At 42.7% G+C, this 26,527-nt stretch overlaps 1 protein-coding gene across 1 annotated transcript in view; it reads left to right on the plus strand.

Annotated features, from left to right (window-relative positions):
* The first annotated feature begins 276 nt into the window (after positions 1-276).
* The window catches only part of dnah5 (dynein, axonemal, heavy chain 5), a 172,738-nt gene continuing 146,487 nt past the window's right edge, over positions 277-26,527 (plus strand). The window contains exon 1 of the mRNA XM_052143760.1: positions 277-369. Within this exon, the coding sequence (XP_051999720.1) occupies positions 277-369 (93 nt within the window). The remainder of the gene's footprint in view (positions 370-26,527) is intronic.

Consider the following 26,527-nt stretch of genomic DNA (forward strand, 5'->3'; position numbering starts at 1 on the left):
TTGTCCTCTGGGACTGACCCAGGCTCGGGCAATTTTGTTTTAGCCCTGAAAACGTTGCCCCTGACGTCGGCATCTCCATGGTAACTGCTAACAACAATTTACAACGGAGAAAGTAAAATTGTTTTCTGGGCGGTGCATTCACAGCATGGTGAACACTAAAATCCCTCCGGACTCCGAGAAGACAGCAGCAGGCCGTGGAAGACCATAGTTCAGCTTTAAGATGAGATTTACAAACCTATAAACTTCTTAAAAGGTCAATAGAGAGAGAGAGAGATCATGGCTTTTAATGTCCGGTCAATGAAGTCAAACATCAGATCTAGAGGGAGTCACCAGCCATCTGCCCCTGTGGAGAACATCAAAGAGATACAGGTCTGATCAAATTCACTTTATCACATTAGTATTATTATTTTTTATATTTTTTATATCACACACTCTCAAGTTATTAATTTACAGTTGTGTGGGTTCAATCCACAGGCTTGCAGTTTCTTGTAAGTAGCTTTGAAGGATCAATAGCAGCCTAGACTATCTTTTTATTATTATGATTCCTTGACAAAGCCAAACTACTAGTTTACAAACTTTGTTTAGGGTCTATATTGCCATTCAGAAGAAATGAATTCCAGTTTCGAATCAGTAGATGGCAGCAGATATTTACCAAATTTGCCAATAAAAGCTAAACATCAAATGGAAATAAGCCACAACACAAATAAATTTAGCCACAGCACAACAAAATGATCAGAAAATAAAACATTTATAGAAATGCTGTAATTATCTGTCCTTAAATGTTCTGGACAATGCATACCTGGTTTGGTTTCTTCCATAACTCTCATTGCACATAACTTTATCAACATTTCCAAAGGTGTCAAATTAATTTATATTCATAGGGACATTTCCAGCATACCTAGAGTCTCTTCTGTCTAGATATCCACAATGGAAACCCATTACAAGTTGTCTGGGTGGGAAACTTCTCTTGTTAATGACTTGTAGTGGGATAATCAGCTTGAGAAGCCTCATGATCTAGCATGCTTTAACAACCCCTGTGCAGTGCAAATGTTAATAACTAACACTATTGGTCTGAGACGCATCCCAGAGGAAAATGTTGCATGTTGCTCTTTTATAACTCTTTCACTAGGAGATGAAGTGCCCATTTATTATGTTTAAGTATCAACTTTCTTTCATATGTTTCTCCTTCAAGTCTTAAGGTGTAATGAAACTAAAACAAAATGAGATGATTGTTGATGCACAGTAAGAGTATAGACCTTGTTCACAGTAGCGCCAGCTTTGATTTTTGACTGGGCTACGAGGGAGAGACTTTTAGTCTATTCAACAGGCTGTACTGTTGTTTGAAGTGTTTGTGGATCGTTACGCTGAATAAACATTGAACACCTATCTTTCAAAAATCAAAGATGGCGGTACTGTGAATACGTAAAGTCTATAGGGTTCTGGAGGAGACCCAGGGTCTTTCCTCGCAACAAAATTCTGAGATCCAGGAGACATAAAGCTAAAGTGTGTACTTTCTACAGCACTAGCATCAACAAAGGGAATTGTCAAACAGATTTCCCAAACACTCTCCTATTTCCATTGTCTGGACAAACAGTCCTGCTTAAAACTCAGGCCATTGGCTGAGCCAATCTTGCTATGTTTGAATGATCAAACAAACATCAATGGTTTGATAGTTCCATAAAGTAACAGTGTTTACACTTTGAACATCTGGCTTAGAGTTGTCTCTGCATAGTAAGCTGGAACAGTAGAAAGCATTTTAAATGAATATTCTGGGTTCAGTACAAGTAAAGCTAAATCAACAGCATTTGTGGCAAAAAATTAATGGGGCAAATCAGTAAATATTAAAATACTCACTGTTTCAAAAGTAAAGCCACATGACATTAACAATAGGTGTGTTAAAATGATGTTGGTGTGATAAAATCACTTAATATCCTTTTCTGTGTAATGCCATGATGATGTAATATCAAAAACCCTAAAATGACTGTAAAAAAAATGGCTCTAAAAGTTCCTGTAAAAACCACTAAGATTTAAGCTCAAATAATACATTAGTTTGAACAAAATGTATGTGCTTTTATAAAATGATAAGCTTCGCATTTCTGCCTTTAAACTCTCAAACAATTGGCCTCTTTCACTTGTAAGTGTCTCTCGCATATCCTCGATTTTTGCTTCTTTTTTTTAAGAAAATTGTTGAGGAAGTCAGCATTGTGCCACAAATGCTGTTGATTGAGCTTAATTGAATTGAACCTGGAATTTTCCTGAAATGGGTATACATGCTGGACAAAGCCATCTAGGTCTGTTAGTCCGACTTCACAAATATCGGACTGGTACAATTTCAGTCTTTAATTTAACTTCAAAGAAATTACACACCAAGAAAATCCCATGCATTTCCCTTGCTGGCTTAGGTTAATGCTGGCTAGTACTGTTTTGGTGGTCTAGCTTATGGACCAGCATAGCCTTGCTTTTTACCAGCAAAACCTAGCCGCTGAAGCTGGTTAATCAGCATGGTCTTTCTGATGGAGCTTGTTAAACTTGTTTAAATGCTTGGTTGGGACACCAGCACACCAGCATCCCATGCTAGGGGAAACAGCACCCAAAACATAACATAAGCTGTTGGCAATTAAGACATTGAGGAGATCTCACTTGTGGTTTTTCTATCTTTTGGAATGAGAACACCTCATCCATGAAACTGGACTGGATCCAATGTTTGCTGTAACCTGGGTGACAGACAGAAAGAAATGCAAACCGTTATTGATCATATTTAAGTCACTTAAAACTCAGAAACTCAGTCACTCGTTTCTTATTTCACTTTGTCCATTCCTTTTCCCTGACGTATATATGATGAACATGTTAGTTCAAAACTTTGGAGTTAATTGTCCATACCGGGCCTGGTATATGTATGTTGTAAATGTTTCCTTTCAGTATTTAATATTGCAGCGCAAAATAAAACCAAAAGCAGCTTGGTCAGTTATTATTATTATTTTATTTTATTTTTTACATTTTGATGATTTTGATGCAAACCCAGCCATCATTGTCATATAAATGCTCAAATCATCAGCCCACATGTATTATTGTATTGCTGTGGCACATTTGTATGTGTAGAATGGATTCAAATTAGCATAACTCCATACTAGTCTAAAATTTTCACCAATATTTAGTATGCATAATATGCATGATATGCAAACTGTTGGCATGGAACAACAGAGCACACTGCAATCGTTGCATAATGCATTCTATTTCGCAAACTGTTTTAAAAACAATGTTGGGCAGTTTATTTACTCTTCATTCAGTGGCAGCATCTGAAAGCTGAAAAATGGGGCCTTCAGAAGAGGTAGGGTGAAAATAAGGTGCCTTTGAAAGTGTTCTGAAACCAGTTTCCTTTAGCAGTTCATTAATACAAATACACTGTTGGTTTAGCCATAACCGAACAGGCAGCAAGGCATCAAAGCAGCTGCCATAGCCTTCGGATGTAGCCAGAATGTAGTAAGCAAATTTTCAGTCCAACCATAACAAGTGAGTTCTCCTCATTAGAAGACAAAACACATTTAATACATTACACCTGTGCAGTAAGAGGTCTCTGAGTAAAGATCGATAGCTCATGTACAGGTAAATGTACTAGTGTACTTGTTAGTGCTCATGGAAATCATTATAGTTTTTTGCACTTGTACAAGGTCTTTTTTGTTGTTGTTAAGCCATGAGCCTTATGCCTGACTCAGTACTTGAGGATACTAAGTGGACTGAACTCTGTTATTGTGCAAAAGTGTGTACTGTAAGTTTGTGTGTGTGTGTGTGTGTGTTAATATCTCCCAGGAGCAGAGGTGGAAAGTAATGAATTACAACTACTCTTTGTATGTCCTTTGCATAATTTAGCAGGAGACTCTTGTTACATGGGCCCATCGCAATAGGAAGATCCTGTTAAAAGAAATAAGTCATTGCCACTGTGAAATATTCATATCTTTGCGATCATTTTCCTGGTATTAAATGCTTAGTCTCCCCATGTGGGCACACAGTATTATGTGATGTGATAGTAGCATGTGAGATTGATGGCTCTTAATCAGTTGGTATAGCTATGACTTATAACTGACTTGCTGCTGCCGGAAATCATTTGAGCACTCATTGAGTAAGTTTCAAGGGGTTTTACATTGTCTTTAAAATTATGCCTGCATGGAACATATACACTCACTGAGTACTTTATTAGGAACACTGTGGTGAGAATCTCATAATGACATAATTAAATCTTTTTTTGTTGTTGTTGTATTGCAGGGTACAATGAAAATAATGTCACAATGTAAAATATAAGTAATAATAAAAAAAACCTTAACAACCCTGAAAAGGGTTTATTTTCTATATGCTAAATATGCAACATTTCTTGTTTGTTTCTTTGTGAAAATTACCCAGTAGATGATTAAATGTTAAAAATAAATGTAAACCAGAAAATCATAAACCAGACTTGGGGGTGCAGGCTGTTGGGTCAGTAAGCAACTGCCAACATGGGAATCACCTGTCACATTTACTGTATTTTAGACAATGCAGAAATATACATTAGCTACTTATTATTATTATTATTATTATTATTATTATAAATATCTGTTCTAAATTTTAGTCTATGTTGAAAAGAAGAATTTGAGAATTACATAATATCACTTACTTTTGAACCTCTTTTCTAGCTTTACAATAATGTGATTCTAACCCAGTTTCTTTCTAATTACAATATAATGAATTCATATTCATGAGCCTGCAGGCCAGTTCAACCAGCTGTGAATGGTCATATGTTACTAGGCCATTCAAATTATGCAGATGCCCTTCACAATGCAAATTAATAGCTGACTTGTATTCTGAGGGTCTCAGTGATGAAAAAGTGAGTGATTGTGTAGAGGTGTAAATATTTCCTCTCATCCTTCAGAAGTGGTGGCGTTCTGTCTGTAACTGTAGCCTTAACAACAATAGTCCATTTAGCCCTATATGCTAGTTGACATCTGAGAAGAGCTAATCGTGACTTGTTGTCAACCACCACCAGGACAGGTGTCCACCCAGCACCAAAGCACCAGTTAGAGAGACACCAAAGGGGAAAACTTTGTCCTAATTCGAAGGAATTAGAACAAGATTTCAATAATTTACTTATGGCAACAGCACTGTTTTGTGATCTCATGCAGTGTTTTATTAAACTGGAATGTATTTGAACACTAGGCTGCGCTCAAGGTTGAGATGCTGCCCCGAACACCTGACATTCAAAACAAGGTAAGATGAACCTTTGCGTCTCATGTTTACTGTGCTTGTTGAATATCAAAAGAATCAAGAAGAGTGGCCATGATGTGTATGCCTACACAGAGTTTTGCCTGTTTTATGAAGTGTAGGCAAGTTATACAAATTAGACTGAAGGCATACATTTAGAGAGAATTGAGAATTCCCTATTCAGTAGTGCTATCATGATTTGCCTTGTTATAATATAGACTTTCATAATTCATAATGGAAAAGTTATTTATTCATCTCATAGGTTTAACTCGAATAAGACAGCAATTAATGAGATTATGCTTTATATGCTTGTGGTAATTTAAGCAATTTTTTGATTAGATTTAGATTTGATGAGCCATTTTAGATTGTAAAGTGGTGCAATAATTACATTCATGTGTAGTCTTTAGTTTTAAACCTTACACCTGCAAGTACCACACAACACTTTAACTCCTCAACCAAAAGAGGATTAGAAAGCTGTCATTCAGACAGGGATCTGTCACTCATTCAGCTGTATCAGAAAAGGGCTGTTATACACACTGCTTGTGCGAAATGGCGTGATGTAGCAGTGGTAGCTAACTGTTGTGTGTGCTGGTGCATCCCAAATCACATACATCTTCACTATTCTATGCCATTTTGTAGTGTAAGAGTATCATGTTTACACTGAAAATGCAGCAAACAATAAGTGTACTACGTGAACACGTATGATGTAATTCTTCAACTGAAACAATGGAGTGTGCAATGTTGGACAGTTCATGTACTCAGCAGACACGGCTTGCCCTATGTAGCCAAATGAGCAGGGTGACCTGGCCGCGATAGTGGTCTGAATTTTTTTTAAATCAGTGCCTTACAAATGTGAGTTGAATGCTTAATAACCAACCCCCCCACTGTGTGAATATGCACATTATTTGAGATATAAGTGTTGGACTGCGGTTGGCTAACATGCTAAAGCTAGTGGCAATGCATTGCATGCATTATAAACTATTTTCAATGTATTCTACATTAAATAAATAACTATGACATTCTGTCTTACAGAGCCCTTACGAGTACAGGGATGGAATTTATTTTATGAAATAGCTTTGTGTTTCCTTGCAATACATTTTGCATTCTTTGCAATAGTTTCACATTCTCTCTCACTTATTTTGGGTTCATTTGCAACAGCTTTATCTATCATTTATTTATACAGTATGGTTAATTTTAGGGATTTGGTTTTCCTGTATTATGTTAAGGGACTCTGTACTTTCTTCAATGGAAGAAGTTAAATTTTGATCATTATTGATGCAGCTCTTTTTCCACACGAAACAAATGGTGTCTGAGGCTGCCAGTCTCTAATATTCTGTCTAGCCTGTCCTTGTGTTCCACGAAAGTCATACGGTTTTGAAACAACTTAAAGGTGAATTAATAATGACAGAATTTTCATTTTTTTTTGTTTAAGTTATTGTTTAAATAACGTTTTAAACTTGTCTTTCATTTTGGCACAGCACTTGATGATCACAAAATCCCAAGGTCTTTACACCCAGTATTCACAAGATCTCAAAAGAAGATGAAACAATCTGATTATGTTGTATTTGGTCTGAAGTCACTTAAACATGAGTGGTGTGTTGCTCTTTGTAAAACACAGGCTGTCACGTTCATTTGCAGATTGATGGACAAGATTATCCCTTAACTAAGGTTGTCCCTTTATTTGTTTGCTGTGCTCTGTTGCTAGGTGACCACTGGCATTTTAGGCGTTATCATTTATTTCCAGTCATTTTGGTATTGGCAGTCATGGTTGAGGGGGCACTGGCCTGTCATTCATTCACATGATATCCGAACCCTCCAATTAGCTCCAGAGGTCAACTACTGTGTATCTTTCTGCTTGCCCAGGCTTGTTACTCCCTGTTTGCATTGGTGTTTGACCCTACACTGGGTTATATGTCTTCATCCACTTCTTCCACTGTCAGCTTTGGTGGTTTCACTTGCCTTCAGAGTCTGTACCCATGTCTTTATTATTACTTAAGACTCAGTAAATATGTTTAGTTGGCAGTGATAAGCTGTTGGTGAACAATGCCTTATTGTTTAAGTAAGTAACAGTCAGTAAGCTAACAGTTTTATCCAAACAGCACACTTATTACTGGGTCAGACCTCTAGGAGCCATGATCAAGTATCTTGATCAAGGGCTTACTGGTAAAATTAATGGATAACGTCTTCTAGGGTTCAAAACTAAAATCTTTCAGAAACCGGCCCAGATCTTTAACAACTCTGGCTCACCTCCCCTCAGCTAAGTTTGGAGTTTGATAGAGGTTTCAGACTGATCGCACTGTTAGTTTGGCCGGCACTAGAAGTGTTGTTGAACGTATGGGCACGTGTGAGCTTCAGTTTCCAGCTGAAGTGACCACAGAGTGGTGCCAAAACAAGTTGTATTTTTATTTGTAAATAATGTGATACAGTCAACAATTATTGGTATATTGGTAGCCATATGTAACATTGTGCTTCTTGTGGATTATCTAATTATCTATGCACCCGATTACCTTGTGTTGGCTCATTTGAAAGATAATCACCTACACATAAGTAATGTTATGTGATATTTTATGTTCCGTTTATTTTTTTGTGGAGTTAAAAGCGAAAATGTAGCATATAAGCAACACCAACATAATTGACGAAGACATGTTCTTAGCCATTACGCACTATATTTTAGGTTGGTTATATTCTACTCTCTGAGAGCTTTCCAAAAAACAAATGGCACACAGCTATTTGATCAGTTTGCTGTATTTACTGATTGCAATACTATGTACAGTGCACATTTTGTTTTTATAAATGATCAAAATGGAACACTTCTGGTTGTCTTTAAATTTCAAAGCACTTGTTCACTTTGATCATAATGCCTGCATGCATTGGAAAGTTTCTAAGCTTTCAAAAGATACCTTTCAAAAGATACATTTTGTGTTGGTCAAGAGTGTAGTTATCAGTATTTCGACAATAATGTTTTTCTCACTGGCCCATCTGAGCTTAAAGGGTTCAAATAGTAAAGGTGGGTCACACGTTGTACAAGGTGTCTTTAACTACTATGTACAAACATTAGAATACATACAATACAATGTATTTACAATGTAACTACATGTTGTTTCAAGATTCACATTTGCTGCTACTGAAGTTTAGGTATGGTAAGGTGTAGGAGTAGGGGTAGGGTTGGTGTTAGGGTTTAGAGTTAGGTTTAAGGGTAAGGGTTGGGTTAGGTTAGGGTTAGAGGGAAGGTTAAAGGTGATACTCTCAGTAATTCTAATCTAATAGGCCTACACTTTTTGTCAATTTCTGAAAATATCTCCTCACAGTCTGCTAGCTGTTCGTTCTGTGGGTGGGCTGAAAAAAATCTAGTATTTGTAAACAGCCCTGGCTCTGTAAATTGGACAAAAATAAAGTTGATCAGACCGATCCACACAATACTACTCCAGCCATTAGCCATCAGCAATAGGGGTGGTTCTTGCGCGTGCACAGGATGGGGGGTGGGGGCAGAGCAAGTGGGAAATTCATTAGAAGAGTGATGGCAAATCTGGCTAATGCAAACTTTCTAAACTCCAATTAGGACAAATGGCTGATAAACAGACTAAGAGATGAATATAGACTAAAAATGAAGGATTATGATAAGTCGAGGTCTAGGAACCTCATCAGCATTGGCGAGGCTTTTCAGCAGTGGAGAGACCTCCGAGAGATAAAAGGAATGAATGTGTGCATGAATTTGGGGGGCGAAGATTCCAAAGGGACACTGAAGGGAGGGGTGTGTTTGTTTTGGCAGTTGAGGTCGAATCTCAACAGTGTTTCTCAGGATTCGCTGAGTGCATGGCCTTTGAGAATGCATGTCAAAGAGAATCAGATCCTGTGATCACACAGTATGACACGACAGTAGGTGGTGTCTGATTGCCAATGTTTTAGTCAGTGAGTTAATTTCTCACAATGGACAACATTAGCCAGTTTAAAAAAAATGCACAAATAGCAATATTGATCAGCAATGGCCATATTGGTGACTTCATATAATTGACTACGAGTATAAATGTATGAAAGTGACAATATTTCATTTTGATATATACTATTTCGTTAGACTACACAAATTTTTCACCTGTCCTTTCTCGCACTGAAGCGATGCACAGCTTGTGCTTGGCCGGGCAGCGACAAAGCACGTCAGACGTGGACAAACCATTTTTATTGTGTGTATACTGTGCACATTGTTACGTCCCTCCCCATCTAGGGTTGAGAGGGGGTGACAAGGTAATAATGAGAATGGAGAAATTAATAAAAAAAAACTAACAGGCAGCTAAAGAGTGTCCTCTCCTGTCCCAGCTCTCACAAAGATCACGCCAATCTTAAATCAATCAAAGAATCATATTTATTAACAAGATTACACATGAAAAAGGGAAGCTTCAAAAGGCTTCAAGAGGGGACCAGGCCAAAACAACAAGCATAAATTTCTTCTGACTTTTTTTAAGAGTACTTTCTAACCTTTACAAATAAAATTTAAATCAACAACAAAACTCTTCCCTTACTTCCTCTCTAAACCAAAAACAGGAGAAAACATGATCAATAACAAAAATGGCGTCCTCCTCCCTACGGCTTCAAAAAACAACCAAAAAACATTATCAATGAACTTATAACAAATAACAAATAACAAAGAATTAACACTTACCACCATTACTTCAATAAGCAACAGGTTGTACAATAACAAATGGTTACAACTACAAAAAGTTGAGGAAACACTTAGCATGACATGACACAACAACAACAACAACAACAACAACAACAACAACAACACAATTGCTAATTGTCTGGGTCAGGAGAAAACCGTCTTAGCAGCCTGGACACCAAAAAAGGCCTCCATCAAGTGAGTTCACTCTCCAGCTTTATCTTCAAACTCTCCATCCAGCAACCAATCAGAACAAGGCAGCAATCAAAAGGTAACCATTGTTGGCTGGTGTCCATTAACCTTTGCAATGAGGAGAGAGAGTGAGTAGGAAAGAGAAAGAGAGAGCAAAACACCACAAAACACTGCCACAATACAGACAACACCTACACAGGAAGCAATACAATTATCACTGCCCATGTATCACATAAATAATTACGCCCTGGGATGTAATAACATGCTGATAAACCACTAATGATTCAGTTACTAAAAAGCTATTTTATTTGGTATACACATTCAGATTATATTGTTGCATAAATGCGTGCATTACATAGCGCTCGGTTTTATTATGTTATGGTTTATGGAGTTCAAAGGACATTCTAAAACGCTTAACATGGGAAAACGAATCGGTTACCTAACGTAACCTCGTTCTCTCTAGATGAGGGAACGAGTATTGCGTAAGCTAGCTTACGCTACGGGAAAGATTCATCTTTTCTGAGATATTGAAGCCAAAAAATTATCCTTAATTTTGTATCCATTGTCAACGCAGTGCAGCAGCTGCATACCTTGAGCGGGCTAGCTAGCGAGCTCATTGGTTGCTCTGCGGCAACTGCTGCAGCCTATAGACGAACTTGAGTGAACTCGCGTCCAATGACAAGCGCCAGCGCCGTCACTGTATCAAAGCCCGCCAGAATGGGCGTGGCTAGAGTGCATATAAGCGTAAGTTCGTAGGCTGGAACCCTGGTTTTCATTGAATGAAGTGAAAATCGCCGTGGCGCGAAGCACGGCCGGCTACGCAATACTCGTTCCCTCATCTAGAGAGAACCGAGGTTACGTTAGGTAACCGATTCCTTCTCTTACGAGAGGTTCTCTCGTATTGCGTAAGCTAGCTTACGCTCACGGAACCCATTGTCAACGCCGTCGCGCCAAGCATCCACTGCATGAGCCCCGGGGTGGGGGTACCCGGGGAGCCCTTGTGAGTGGGGAATAATATTTGGCCGGCAAGAGTGCGGGCCAGTGTGTGTGTAATACATAAGCACATAGTGGGAAGGGAAAGACAGAGCGGCGGTGCCGGTCTGTGTGGAATGTGTCCCATCAGTGCAGCTCACCAGGGGAGCTGTAGCGTATTAAACCGCTAGTAGTTTTGCCTGCAGGGCGGGCACTTCCAGATTGTAAAATCTGACAAAGGTGGAGGGGGAAGCCCAGCCCGCTGCCACACATATGTCGTGAATGGAAATCCCGCTGGACCATGCCCACGAGGAGGCCATGCCTCTAGTGGAGTGAGCCCTAATGCCTAACGGGCATGGTAGGTCTTTTGACGCGTACGCGGCAGCAATAGCGTCCACTATCCATCTAGACAGTGTCTGTTTCGAGGCGGCGAACCCTTTGGTGCGCCCTCCGAATGAAACGAAAAGCTGCTCAGAGCGTCTGAAAGAGGCGGAGCGTGCAGTATACAATCTCTATGCTCTGACTGGGCAAAGGAGATTGGCGTCGCGTTCGCTATCGGATGCTGGCAGCGCCGATAGGGAAATTATTTGTGCTCTGAAAGGAGTACCGATCACCTGGGGGACATAGCCGTGTCTAGGCTTTAAAATGACCTTGGAGTCACTTGGTCCAAACTCAAGACACGCAGTGCTGACAGACAGCGCGTGAAGGTCTCCCACACGTTTAACTGATGACAGGGCAGTTAGAAAAACGGTTTTGAGTGAAAGGTATTTCAAATCCACGGATTGAAGCGGTTCGAAAGGGGGCTTTCATAGCTTCGAGAACTACGGAAAGATCCCAGATAGGAACCGATGGGGGGCGCGGGGGTTCATCCTTCTAGCTCCCCTGAGGAAGCGGATGACCAGCTCGTTTTTTCCCAGTGACTAGCCGTGCAGGGGTTCAGCGAACGCTGCGACGGCCGCCACGTACACTTTGAGCGTGGATGGGGATCTGCCCTTATCCAGCAGCTCTTATAAAAACATGAGCAGCGATGACACCCCACATGTCCGTGGGTCCAGGTCTCTGTTGGTGCACCATTTTGAAAACACAGACCATTTGGACGCATAGAGTTTTCTCGTGGAAGGGGCTGTAGCGTGTATGATAGTGTTTATTACTCCTTCTGGCAAAGCGACGGGTAGTCGTTGATCACCCACGCATGCAGCGCCCAGCGCTCTGGGTGGGGATGCCAGATCGTGCCGCAAGCTTGAGAGAGGAGATCTGCTCTCACTGGAATGGGCCACGGGGCTGTCAGTGACAGCTGCGTAAGCTCCGGGAACCATTTCTGATTCTCCCAGCGCGGGGCTATGAGGAGCACCGAGTGACGCGTTTCCCTGATCCTCTGCATTACCTGTGGCAATAGCGAGACGGGAGGGAAGGCGTAAAGCGGGTGGTTGGGCCAGTCCTGGGCCAGTGCGTCCTCGCTTTTCGAGAAAAATACTGGGCAGTGAGAGTTCTCTTCTGACGCAAAGAGGTCTATCTCTGCTCTGCCGAATACGGCGTCGCCCTCAGCGAGTGCAGGTGGCACTGGGACCAACTCAGTATGCGTTTTGTCAGATGGAAGAGGTTCCTGGATCTGACACCGCCCTGACGGTTTAGATAGGATACCACAGATCTGTTGTCCGAACGGACCAGGACGTGGTGACCCTGAATGACCGGGAGGAAGCGCACGAGTGCGTACTCGACCGCTATCATTTCCAGACAATTTATGTGAAGGAGCTTTTCCTGAACTGACCATAGGCCAAAAACCGGAGAGCCCTTGCAGACCGTGCCCCAACCCGTGTTGGACGCGTCTGTCGAGATGACTTTTCGGCGGGATACAGCTCCCATCGTCACTCCCCGCTGATACCATTCGGCCACTGCCCAGGGCTGCAGAGCTGAGATACAGGTCTGAGTCACTCTGATCGGCTGGCGGCCCGTGGCCCAAGCCCGGCGAGACGCGCGGGTGTTTAGCCAATGCTGAAGCGGGCGCATGCACAGTAAACCCAGCTGAAGTACTGCTGCGGCTGAGGCCATGTAACCTAGCATTCTCTGAAATTTTTTCAGAGCCGTGAGGCTGTTCATCTGAAAGTACGCGGCTAGTCGCTGAACACGGCGCGCGCGCTGTGTAGATAAGCGAGCCGTCATTTCATGGAGTCTAGTTCTATTCCAAGGAAGGAAATTGCCTGACTGGGCTGTAGTGAGCTCTTGGTCCAATTGACTGCAAGACCCAAACTGTTCAGATGACTGAGGAGAACTGTCCTGTGAGACAGAAGCTCCGGATGTGACTGTGCCAAAATCAGCCAATCGTCCAAATAGTTCAGAATTTGCAAGCCCTGACTCCACAGGGGTGCGAGCGCCGCATCCATGCACTTCGTAAAAGTACGGGGTGCTAAAGACAGGCCGAATGGAAGGACGGTGTATTGATAAACCTGGCCGTCGAAGGTGAATCTCAAGAATGGCCTGTGACGGGGATTTATCTGAATCTGAAAGTAGGCATCTTTCAGATCGAGAGAAATAAACCAGTCCCCCTGGCGCACATGCGCGAGGAGTTTCCTGATTGTAAGCATTTTGAACAGTCTTTTTGCGAGCACCTTGTTCAAAACCCTGAGATCTAATATTGGTCTGAGGCCGCCGTCTTTCTTGGGGACAAGAAAATAACGGCTGTAAAACCCTGACTTCGCTCAGAGAAGGTGGCACTCTCTCTATGGCCCTTTTGCACAGAAGGTTTGCTATTTCTGAACGAAGCATGCAGGCTGCTTCCGTGTTCACAGTAGTTTCGAGCCGCGCTCTGAGGCGGGAGGGCGGCGATCGAACTGTAGCAAATAGCCCTGTTTTATTGTGCTTAACACCCATTTGGATATCCCTGGGATAGCTTTCCACGCTTTGAAGCGTAGCAGCTAGAGGGTGAATGGCCAAGTCAGCCCTGATTGCCGCATACAGCGAGCTGAACAGAATGTGTGAGCGGCTTACTGTGCTTATGCATGACTGCTGCGCAGACAGCAGGGACAGGCTGTTCTGTGAGTGACTTCCGAATGAGGTGAATGGGGAAAGAGTCACATCTGTGAAGTGATGCTTGCGAGCATAGTCACGGGCATGGGACTTACATACAGAGAGGTGTTTGCTGGCCGTGTGACAGAGCGGGCAGAGAAGGGCGCCGCACGGATTACGTGGCGCGTTTATTGACTCTAACACTAGAGCTGGCTGTGCCCACTTTATGTGAGTGGGCTCTGATAGGGACACGGGAAGTGTAATGCTTGTGTGTAGGGGTGAACACTGGATTGTGGGCACATTTTCTACACATAAGGCATGTTTGCTTTTTACAAGATTTCTTTGGGTCGCCGTGAAAACGGCATTTGAGTGCAGGCAAGCGGGCAGTATCACCGGCTTGTTGGCTGCTGAATCCACCACTGCAGTAGCCTGAGAGAAGGGGACTGACAGGGGGCGAAGCTTTGATGGTGGTCCGGCCGCGGCGGGACTGAGCCGTCATTTCCTCAACAAAGCTAGGAGGACATCGGTTGCTCAGGTTTCAGCGCAATCTTAGGCCGAGGCCCGCGGGGGGGCGGCGGTCTGCGGCGGCTGTCTGAGCGCGTTCTAGGGCGGCCGCCCTGTAGACGCTGAGAAGTCTGGCTTTGCTGAGCTTGGCGCTGTGAAGAGGCTCGTGCAGGAGGCTGGCCTGCAGAGGAGCTAGTGCGACGAGGCAGGAAGAGATTCATGGCTTGGGTGGCTTTCTGGACTTCCGAGAAACGGTCAACAATGCCACTCACGGCGGAACCGAAGAGACCGGACGGAGAGAGCGGCGCGTTGAGGAACGTGGAGCGTTCAGCTTCTCCCATGTCGGCTAGCGTTATCCATAGGTGTCTCTCGGCCATGCACTTCCCTAGGGCTTGAGCTGCAGCTTTGGTGGCGCGAAGGGCGAGATCCGTCGCGCTCCTTAGATCTGAAACAGCCTCTGGGTGCCTGCCTTTCTCATCCCACTCTCGAAGAAGGTCCGCTTGGAGGATCTGTAAAATGGCCATGGAATGCAGAGCAGATGCGGCTTGGCCGGCGGCGGCATAGGCGCGGCCAACACAGGCGGAAGTAGTTCTGCAGGCCTTAGACGGGAGCACTGGCTTAGACCGCCATCTCACGGAGGGTGGGCAAAGGTGTGCTGCTACCGAATCCTCGACCGGGGGGATGGAAGAGTAGCCCCTCTCAGTGGCGCCGCCCATCGACGGTCGCATCCGCCGTCAGCGAGGGCGAGCTCTGCATGTTCCAGTCCCAGGCAGAGAGCGCAGATGAGGTGGCGGTCTCCGGCGCTGAGAGGGGCGCGGCATGAGGCGCGTGCGAGGCATCTTTAAAAAGATGCTCGTTGCTCTTTTTGTGAAGTTCGCTGAGGAACTAGCTTGCTCTAAAAAGGATACGTCGCCGGATGGCGTAGCTCGCAGGATGGCTGAAGGCGGCGAAGACGGCCGGCTTCTTCGAGCGCTGTCCAAGCTTGCTAGATTCCCCTCGAACGGCGACGCGGCTTCTGCAGTTCAGAGATGCGAAGAGCTTCGCTGAATAGATGAAAATCAGGGTTCCAGCCTACGAACTTACGCTTATATGCACTCTAGCCAGGCCCATTCTGGCGGGCTTTGATACAGTGACGGCGCGGGCGCCTGTCATTGGACGTGAGTTCACTCAAGTTCGTCTATAGGCTGCAGCAGTTGCCGCAACCAATGAGCTCGCTAGCTAGCCCGCTCAAGGTATGCAGCTGCTGCACTGCGTTGACAATGGATACAAAATTAAGGATAATTTTTTGGCTTCAATATCTCAGAAAAGATTAATCTTTCCCGTAGCGTAAGCTAGCTTACGCAATACGAGAGAACCTCTCGTAAGAGAACACATTTTATCACACTTTCCTTTGTCTTATTCACTTCTAAAGAACGTGAAGAACTCATAATCTAAACACAAATGTCATAGTATTGCGTCAAGGTTTTTCTATAGGAAACTGTTAAAAAGAAGAAATAAAACGTAACTTAATATCAGTGGTCTTGGTTGAAATAAAAAAACTGACTACAAACGAATGGCTGACCCAATTAAATGCAAAGCGTGGAGTTTCTGTTTTTTATTTTTTATTTTTTTTTGCTCCAAAGAAAAACCAAGCCACATAAAGCATTTTCCTTGTGCACTCTAGGAATGGCTGGCTTAACATAAAAATATTTTTTTACCATGTCAAATACACAATCTACTGCAAAAAAAAAAAAAAAACTAGTGGAGTGAGAGAAATTTGGTTCTCGTTGGTCATTGTTTTAGTCCAAGCTGTCTATTCAAAATATAAAATATGTTTCAGGTATTTCCCATAAGGTCCCACTTGTGAATGAAGGGGGACAAATGCCATAGGAAATGGAAAAATAATATTCAGAAAAACATTTAATGTCATTTTGAACAAAATAATAATAATAATAAAATATATAATAATGATAATAGAAAAATCGCCCCTCTTATTATAACATTTAAATCATTAAAACATTAATTTACTAATATTTCTACAATTCTTACAATTATAATTCTTCTAATTCTTACACACCTCTGTAGGGGAGAGCGGGGCACGAACTAATGCTTTTTGGTTTTCTTAAGTTTGTGTAAATGTACTTGGGGTATTTTTCTCTTTATTTCACATTAATTTGACACATGTCTGTTACTAATATGTGGTCTTGTTTCACGAATACAGTATATATCTTTATTGCCATCTACCTGGAAACTAGGACAGTGAAATGTTACAACAGGTGAGGGGCACATGACATATGGAGCTATTTGCATTATAAAATAAAGAATTTCATTTTAATGAAATAATTTTATAAATGAAAAAATCCCATTTATCAACATTCACTGATCGAATTAAAATATATACTGTTGCTTATGCTGCTGATCGCAGTAGACTGCTGATGTTTGCGTGTTATGCCGCTGTTGATCTTGTTGTTGATATTTTAACTGAGCTTTGATGTTAAAGTCCACCATTCAAAAAGTGCAAATAAATGTCCTGTACCGTGCTCATTTATTTAGCTCATAATTTATTTATGTTCATTAATGTTGTGTCAAATGTTTATTTTATTTTACTTTACATTGTATTGTGGATATTGTTAGTATTATTTTTATTACCGTTACTTGGCTTATCTTTACCGTTGTTTTAAGAGAAAGAGAGTCTTCCCTTTCTTATAGCACATATGTTGTTTTAAATTTATATAAACCATATGAAGTAGGGCATAAAAATATGGCATGCAATATTATTTACATGTACAGTGGGCTATTTGACGGCACATGGCAGATATAACCAAGTCTGAATTCCTAAAACACCATAGCTTAATGTGTAACAGCCAAGTTAATTGGTTTTATTCCAGCAAAAAAGGCTGTTTATTTTAAAATTATTTGCTAACATAATATTGACATTATAGACAGTAATGCGGAATAATTGCAGTTAAATTGTGCAGTTAAATTAATATGGTACCCTATTCCATTGTTAATGTACGATTAGGTATATGGATCAGAAACATTCAGTTAAACGTTCTGTAATATCACACCTACACTTGTAATGTAGGTGTAATAATAAACTTGAGTGTGTACCTTTAATTTTTTTTATAGTTGTTATGTCTTTCAATTTGAATGTAATTTTTTAAGCTATATGAAGAGATATACTGGTATAGTTCGGTAGTATGTGCTATTTTAGCTGATTAGTAGTTTTAGTTTAGTCTCAAAGTTTGTAGTAAAACAATCATAACTGTCATTTTTATTATGCTATATCATCTGTCAGCATGATGCCGGTGGACCACGTTCAGTCTCTTTGTACGTTACGTCATTGTTTTGGCCGATGCTCGCTCATGTCCCTATGGAGTGAGTGCATGAGCGTGAGCAACAGGTAGCTGGCTGCAGTTCACTTAACTGCTTGAGCTGTCATTTAAACAAGGGTTTCTGCAACTTTAAGTAATCCATTTGTTGCAGAGAACAACTAGAATTATCGAATTATATGATAAAATGCATTTAAGGTGCACTGAATGTAACTATGGTTTATGACAATAAATAAATGTAAATATGATACTATAGTGTCACATACATCTACAAACATTAAATAGGCTGCATACAATTACATATCAATTTAGCTTCAACCTAGGCAAATTATAATCCATAAATATTTAAAAAGTGCTTTGTATTTTAGACATTTAAATTAACATAGCAACAATTTCCCCATGTGCAGGCTATGTTTTTTTATTATTTTATTTTATTTTTTCTAAAAATAATTTTTGAAGCAAAATAAAACAGAAATGTCTTGACCGCTTGAATCACATATGCCAGCGGTCCACATCGACAATGTCATTCAGCGATGACTTGAAAAGTTTTGTAAGTTAAGATCTAGTAGAGGCAGTTCAAGACGAACATGTCCTAGTCAGGTCAGACAGCACCACCGCGGTAGCATACATAAATCGCCAAGGCGGCGTATGCTCCCGCCACATGTCGCGACTCGCCCGTCGTCTCCTCCTTTGGAGCCAGCTGCGACTGTGTGCCACTCACATCCCCGGCAACCTCAATGCGATGGCAGACGCGCTGTCATGACAACGTTGGCCCGGTGGAGAGTGGAGGCTTCACCCCAGTCGGTTCAGCTGATTTGGGAACGGTTCGGCAAGGCCCAGGTAGACCTGTTTGCCTCCAAAGAGACCTCTCATTGCTCAGAGGCTCCCCTCGAGGCAGACGTGCTGGCACACAGTGAAGTATGCATTTCCCCCAGTGAGACTTCTTGCACAGGTGCTGTGCAAGGTCAGGGAGGACGAGAAGCAAGTCAACCTAGTGGCTCTTTACTGGCCCACACGGGCCTGGTTCTCGGACCTCGTACTCCTCGCTCCTCTCGGCCCTCTCTCTAAAGATCGCCCTGCCGATCGCGCTCGCCTCCATCAAGAGGGTCGGGGAACTGCAAGCGTTCTCTGTTAGCGACGCTTGCCTGGAGTTTGGTCTGGCAGTCACCCATGTGATCCTAAGACCGCGGACCAGGTTATGTGCCAAAGGTTCCTACCACAGCATTCAGAGACAAGGTGGTGAACCTGCAAGTGCTGCCCCGGGAGGAGGCAGACCCAGCCCCTTCGTTGCTGTGTCCGGTATGGGCTTTGCGTACCTACTTGGACCGCACGCAGAGCTTTAGATGTTCTGAGCAGCTCTTTGTCTGCTTTTGCAGACAGCGGAAAGGGAACCACTGGGTGGTGGATGCCATATCATTGGCCTACCACACCCAGGCCATGCCCCCCTTGCGGGTCCGAGCTCACTCAACAAGGAGTGTTGCATCCTCATGGGCACTGGCCAGGGGTACCTCCCTGGCAGACATATGTAGAGCAGCTTGGGCAACACCTAATACCTTTGCAAGGTTTTACAATCTCAGGGTTGAGTCAGTATCGTCCCGTGTCTTCTCAGGTCCGAGCCGGTAGAACTCGGTAACACGCTAATGAACTGACTGGGTGGATCGCTTGCACCTAGCGCCTTTCCCTCGGTCGAGATAAAATTGTGCGCTTTCTCTCCCAGGAGATTCCATATATTCGGATCCCTGGACGATTCCTCCCTAGCCCTATGGGTCCGCAATTCAGCGGAGGAATTCGCTGACCCAATCCACTACGGGTAATTAATCTTCCTGTACTGGTATAGGTGCTCCACAGGTACGGACTCCTGCGTGGACTACTCCTGTGTGTATTTCCGTGGTACGGTCCCCTTGCGTCTCCCTTAGGCAGTGCCAGCTGCCCTCCGGTCGCCATGCTGTAGCAACTGGCTGCACAATGGCATGTTTAAAATTAGATGGGACAATTCCACTTGTCAAACTACTGTTAATTATTAATAATAAACTGGGACTCTTGAGAGTTTGTACCAGATACCTGTGAGACACTAGGGTACATTCAGATAAATATGATAAATTAGTGTTGGCTGAGAGAAATCCAAAGGAGATTGAAAAATACATGATCTTATTCCTTCAATTATATCCATAAAAAATTTCACAAGCTGTAGTGGAAGGATCAGGATAGAGATTAGACATCGGATTTAACACACTGTTTATGGTATTAAATAATATTTTTGGACTATGTGCATTTTTTGCTATAAGATCTGAAAAGTATTTTTCTTTTGCACTGCTTTTTGATAATTAATCATACAATCTTGCACACATTCGTAAGAGATTGGTGATTTGTCCCTCTTCCATTTTCTTTCCACTTTCCTCCATTTCTGTCTAATAGCCTGATTTTCATCTTTAATCCAGGGTTATATGCAACTTAAGCAGATCCGGGGGACGGCCAGGAGACCAAGGGGATGACCTCAAGGTGGGGACCAGGTCAGGAGGTCTGGGAGGCGGCCGCAGGGCCGAGACCACATCAGGAGGCCTTGGAGGCTGTAGGGCAGGGACTCGGTCAGGCGACCTTGGTAGTGACCGCAGGGCCAAGAGAGGGTCAGGAGGCCTGGGAGGTGGCCGTAGGACAGGGTCAACCAGCCTGGAAGGGGGCTGCAGGGCCAAAGCAGGGTCAGGAGGCCTGGGAGGTGCCCGCAGGACAGGAACTGGGTCAGAAGGCCTATGAGGCGGCCACAGGACAGGGACTGTGTCATGAATTTAGCTCAAGAAATGTTGACCTGTTTCCAAATTCACAGTGAGATCAGTCTGTTCCAGCATGATTTGAAAATATTCCATCTTGTAAATCTGACAGTCTAATATGATTTGCGACCTAGACATAGAGCATCATTTTAATGTCGAAACATTTTTTTTCATTTACATACAACACTGTATATTCATTTTGAAAGTGATTTTGTTGACTGATTGAAAATAGAATATTTGGGGGACCAAATATAAAAATGTAGGAATCAGTAAATGGAAAACCTCACTAATCTAAATTAGTTCAACATGCCCCCTTTATTTCTGTATGGCCTTCAAATATCACTTTGTGTTCTCTCTGTTTAATAAGTAATGTGGGTTAATTCAAAGTGGGGTCGGCTTAGAGTCAACATTTCAGTGCCAAATGTGACTCATTCTTCTCATTCAAATCCCCCTGGTACCAGTTTGATTGGTGCCAAGTAAGTGCTCAGCTAAATACACTTTATAAATGCTTTTAAAATTCTGCATTGAAATAAAAAGGAACATCCAAACTTCTCCCAACTAAATCAAGAGACAGTATGATGGGAAACATGTTGGCAATGGGTAAATAATGCTTGTTTGTAATGTAGTTATTCTGGTTGTATCGTTCTCTTATTAACACTCACCATTATTCATGTAAATGTGATTTATTCCTTGTTTCCATGGGACCAGAACCTGTGTTTTGAATATTGTTTTTGCGACACGTTGTTGATAGCTCCTCAGGGAAAGGTGAACTAGTTTGAACTGATGCAAAAATGTGGGATATAGGGGATGGCATTTGTCAGTAATTCATCAGTATGGGGTTGATTTCAACCATGCCCCCAAGCTCAGGACGAGGGGGACCAAGCAGATATTCGCGTCTGATGTACCGGCGGGTGGGGCCTTGCGGCGTGGCGGAGCTGGAGGTGCCACTTTGAGGGGGGTCAGACCCCGAACTTGTGGCCGTGCTGAGTCTGGGGACATCGAAGCACTTACCTGGCTCCGGGTACACACCATAGGACCAGTCTGCCTCCTGACCGCCGAGAACTGCTGCGCAAAGTTCTCGAGGGTGTCGCCGAATAGGCCTGCCTGGGAGATGATGGCATCAAGGAACCGTACCTTGTCAGCCTCCCTCATCTCAACCAAGTTGAGCCATAGGTGGCGCTTCTGGACCACCAAGGTGGACTTCGCCTGTCCAGAGTGCGAGATCGGTCACCGAGCACAGCTCCTGCATCAATCCCAAGTCTAGTACCCCCTGGCAGCCCCAACGTCGAGGGTAGTGAGTGCTGTGGAGCTCAGAGATCTGGTCCGGGAGGTGAAAGGTGCCCACAATGACTTTGTGAGCTCCTCATGCACCTCTGGGAAGAAAGGGACAGAGGCAAGGCACGGCCATGAGCCAGGAACCAATCATTAAGCCGCGGAGGGTTCCACTCCAGCCCGATGCTCATGGCAGCCAGGGCAAGCATTGCCGTCAACTCGGCCATGACTAGGTGTTTACGTACTAAATTCAAGGCCCTGATGCTGGCATACAAAACAGTCACTGGGTCTGCTCCAGCATACCTAAAACCATTTATGCAGAGCTACGTTCCCACCAGAAACCTGCGGTCGGCTAAGGAACGTCGCCTTGTCTTACCAAAACAAAGAGGCACCAAAACACTTTCCCTGACTTTCAGTTTCATCATACCACATTGGTGGAATGACCTTCCCAACTCAATCCGTGAAGCTGACTCACTCTCTATCTTCAAAAAAAACGGTTAAAAACACATCTTTTCCAAGAGCACTTAACCACTCTTTTGTAAGTCGCTTTGGAAAAAAGCATCTGCCAAATGAATAAATGTAAATGGTTAGACTAGGCGACCACACCCGAATGCGGAAGCCCAGCCAAGTCCTCTACATCAGACTGAATCAGCCTGCTCTCCAATGCTGCTATCGAGATCTCATCCTCCTCTTGAGTGCCAAATGAGTTGTCGAACCCGCTCAGAGGCGGGCCGCCTGACTCATCCAAGAACTCAACCGGGGCGCACACGTGTGCTTGGAAATGGGAGGTCTGTGGGGATTCACCCGACGGAGTTGAAGTCCGCAAATTACCCCCAGCGCTAACGTTGCGGTCTTGTGCCCGTGGGCAGAAGAACAGGGATGGGGATTGGCTGGAGTGGCTTTCCCTCTGAGGAAAGAAAGCCACGATCACAATGTGGCCATGGTCATGCTCTCGCAGTGCGGGCATGAACAATCCATGAATGCTGTCTCAGAGTGTCTGAGCCCACACATGTAAGGCAGCGATTGTGACTCTCAGAAGTGGAGACAAAAGACACTTTCCATCAGTGCCCACTCCTTTAGAGAATATATACTCTTTTAGGGAGAAATACACTCACCTAAAGGATTATTAGGAACACCATACTAATACTGTGTTTGACCCCCTTTTGCCTTCAGAACTGCCTTAATTCTACGTGGCATTGATTCAACAAGGTGCTGAAAGCATTCTTTAGAAATGTTGGCCCATATTGATAGGATAGCATCTTGCAGTTGATGGAGATTTGTGGGATGCACATCCAGGGCTCGAAGCTCCCGTTCCACCACATCCCAAAGATGCTCTATTGGGTTGAGATCTGGTGACTGTGGGGGCCATTTTTGTACAGTGAACTCATTGTCATGTTCAAGAAACCAATTTGAAATGATTCGAGCTTTGTGACATGGTGCATTATCCTGCTGGAAGTAGCCATCAGAGGATGGGTACATGGTGGACATAAAGGGATGGACATGGTCAGAAACAATGCTCAGGTAGGCCGTGGCATTTAAACGATACCCAATTGGCACTAAGGGGCCTAAAATGTGCCAAGAAAACATCCCCCACACCATTACACCACCACCACCAGCCTGCACAGTGGTAACAAGGCATGTTGGATCCATGTTCTCATTCTGTTTACGCCAAATTCTGACTCTACCATCTGAATGTCTCAACTGTCGAGACTCATCAGACCAGGCAACATTTTTCCAGTCTTCAACTGTCCAATTTTGGTGAGCTCTTGCAAATTGTAGCCTCTTTTTCCTATTTGTAGTGGAGATGAGTGGTACCCGGTGGGGTCTTCTGCTATTGTAGCCCATCCGCCTCAAGGTTGTGCGTGTTGTGGCTTCACAAATGCTTTGCTGCATACCTCGGTTGTAACGAGTGGTTATTTCAGGCAAAGTTGCTCTTCTATCAGCTTGAATCAGTCGGCCCATTCTCCGCTGACCTCTAGCATCAACAAGGCATTTTCGCCCACAGGACTGCCGCATACTGGATGTTTTTCCCTATTCACACCATTCTTTGTAAACCCTAGAAATGGTTGTGCGTGAAAATCCCAGTAACTGAGCAGATTGTGAAATACTCAGACTGGCCCGTCTGGCACCAACAACCATGCCACGCTCAAAATTGCTTAAATCACCTTTCTTTCCCATTCTGACATTCAGTTTGGAGTTCAGGAGATTGTCTTGACCAGGACCACACCCCTAAATGCATTGAAGCAACTGCCATGTGATTGGTTGATTAGATAATTGCATTAATGAGAAATTGAACAGGTGTTCCTAATAATCCTTTAGGTGAGTGTATATTCTTTTAGCGCTCAATGCATGCTGTCGAAGTGCCAGTGGGCATTCTCCACCCTTATCTGTGTGAGAGGGGGAGAAAAAACTGTGATGCACCATGAAATCCAACAGAGGTGAATGGATTGGCAGTGGAATACATCAACACCGCTCGGCTCCAAAGAAAAACTCTGAATGAGTGGTTGCGAGTCAGCTCCTTTTATATAAGGTATGTCCGGGGTAGTAGCAATTGCACTCGCCAATTCCCATCTGCCTTTTCTCAAAGATTAGAGGTGTTTGGGGCTCCCAAGGGTGACCCTTAGCTCACCTGAAAGGGTGTTGGACTCAAGACCGAGCCTCGAGCCCAGCCAAAGACGCTTAAAATGAAAGTGAAAGATGAAGTGAAAGTGCCATAGAAGCGACACAAAATGGCGTAGTTGCTTGAAATTTTTTAGTTGAATTAACAATATCGGTTAGGTTTAGGAAAATTGTGTCTGTTTTGTTTACCTCTCATTTATCTTTTTTAACAATATTGATTAGGTTTAGGTGTTAGTTTATGGTATGGATGTCTGTTATTGTTCACCTCTCATTTATGTTTTTGAACACTATTGATCAGGATTCGGTGTTGTTTAGGGTATGGATGCCTGTTTTGTTCACCTCTCATTTATCTTTTTGAACAATATTGGTTAGGTTTAGGTGTTGGTTTAGGGTAAGGATGTCTGTTTTGTTCACCTCTCATTTATCTTTTTGAACAATATTGGTTAGGTTTATGTGTTGGTTTAGGGTAAGGATGTCTGTTTTGTTCACCTCTCATTTATCTTTTTGAATGCTATTGGTTAGGTTTAGGTGTTGCTTAGGTTAAGGATGTCTGTTTTGTTCACCTCTCATTTATCTTTTTGAACACTATTGATTAGGTTTGGTGTAAAGTTTTTGGTTAGGGAGACTCATATTACTCATTATAACATTTATATTCACCATAAAAATATAATTTCAATTTGACTGGGAAACTGCAGCCAAACATGTAATGAAGCACATAATGTTGTTTTGCAAAAATGTTTCCATGGTCACGTATATTTAATAAGATGTACTGGTTTAACCAATCTCATGATGTTCCATTTGATGTGAAAGCAATGTTGGGATTCATACATAGAGAGGTATTGTTGTGAAGAAACTAAATACTGAAAGAAAACATTTGAAATATCTGTTGTATCAGCACAGTAAAAGATTGTTTAAGGAATGGAGACTTTAAGCACATAAACAAAATAAGAACATGTTTCTTGAGCATCAGTATACGGCCCACAAAACGTTGCTTGGTTTATTGGCTCATTTTTGTTTTTTTATAGTGTTACCTAGCACCCCAGCTAAGCAACTTTTACTATCATTGCTTTGACGAGGGGCCCAGTCTGCTCTGCCCATTTGTTCTGTCCACTTTCTTTTATTCTGTACAGGGGCCCTAAAACATTTAACCTTTTACTGTCATGAGAAAAGTGAGGATACGACGGAGACACAGTGATGGTCATTTGGACAAATGATTAGGACCATCCAGACTAGAATACAAGATTTGTCCTCTACAACAGCCTAATCAAAGCACCTTTTTCAGCACATGGAGGTTTGGCACATTACCATTGGGTTTGGATTTACTGTATACTCCTGTCCACTTGGATGAAGAAAAACAAAAGGATAGTCTGGCAATCCACTGATCTGGGTTTTTTGACAAGGGATTTTTTGAATTTGTATGTGTGATCAGTATAATATGAGTGAACAGAAGTCTGTGAGATCTAAGGCAGAACTGCAGTCATCAATAATCTCAAACAGTCAGATCACTGCTTTAAAAGTATGTATGGTCTCCATGTCCTGATGCTGCTTTGCTTGCTTGCTTGAGTTAGGTTCTTTGGTATTTTTTCAGTTGCTCCATTAAACAATAAAAATAGTTTAGCAATGCGAAGAAGAGGAGCGTGTTTTATGTGTAAATACTATGTAATAAAATGCATGTTTGTTTCATGAAAGAATAAAATAACTTATCTCTCAATTGTTTTTCATAATCAAAGTGATTCAGTGCAGACAAAATGGAGAAATTTACTTAAGTAGAGCAATGCCACATTCCTAAAAAAATGGTTTAGCATATAGGTTATGCTTAGCATGCCCAACAGCTGGTGATTTTCTAAAATATCTATCTATCTTAATTAATATTTACATTATTACTGGGTGATTTTTAAATTAGAGGAACTGTCCTGTCTCCTAGGATTATTTACATTTTTTTTTACTTCTAACAATAGCTTTAAACTTTTTTATTATGTCTCTATATTTACTTTTTAAATTATGTATTT

Source organism: Xyrauchen texanus, chromosome 15, assembly GCF_025860055.1.
Source record: "Xyrauchen texanus isolate HMW12.3.18 chromosome 15, RBS_HiC_50CHRs, whole genome shotgun sequence".
Lineage (NCBI taxonomy): Eukaryota > Metazoa > Chordata > Actinopteri > Cypriniformes > Catostomidae > Xyrauchen > Xyrauchen texanus.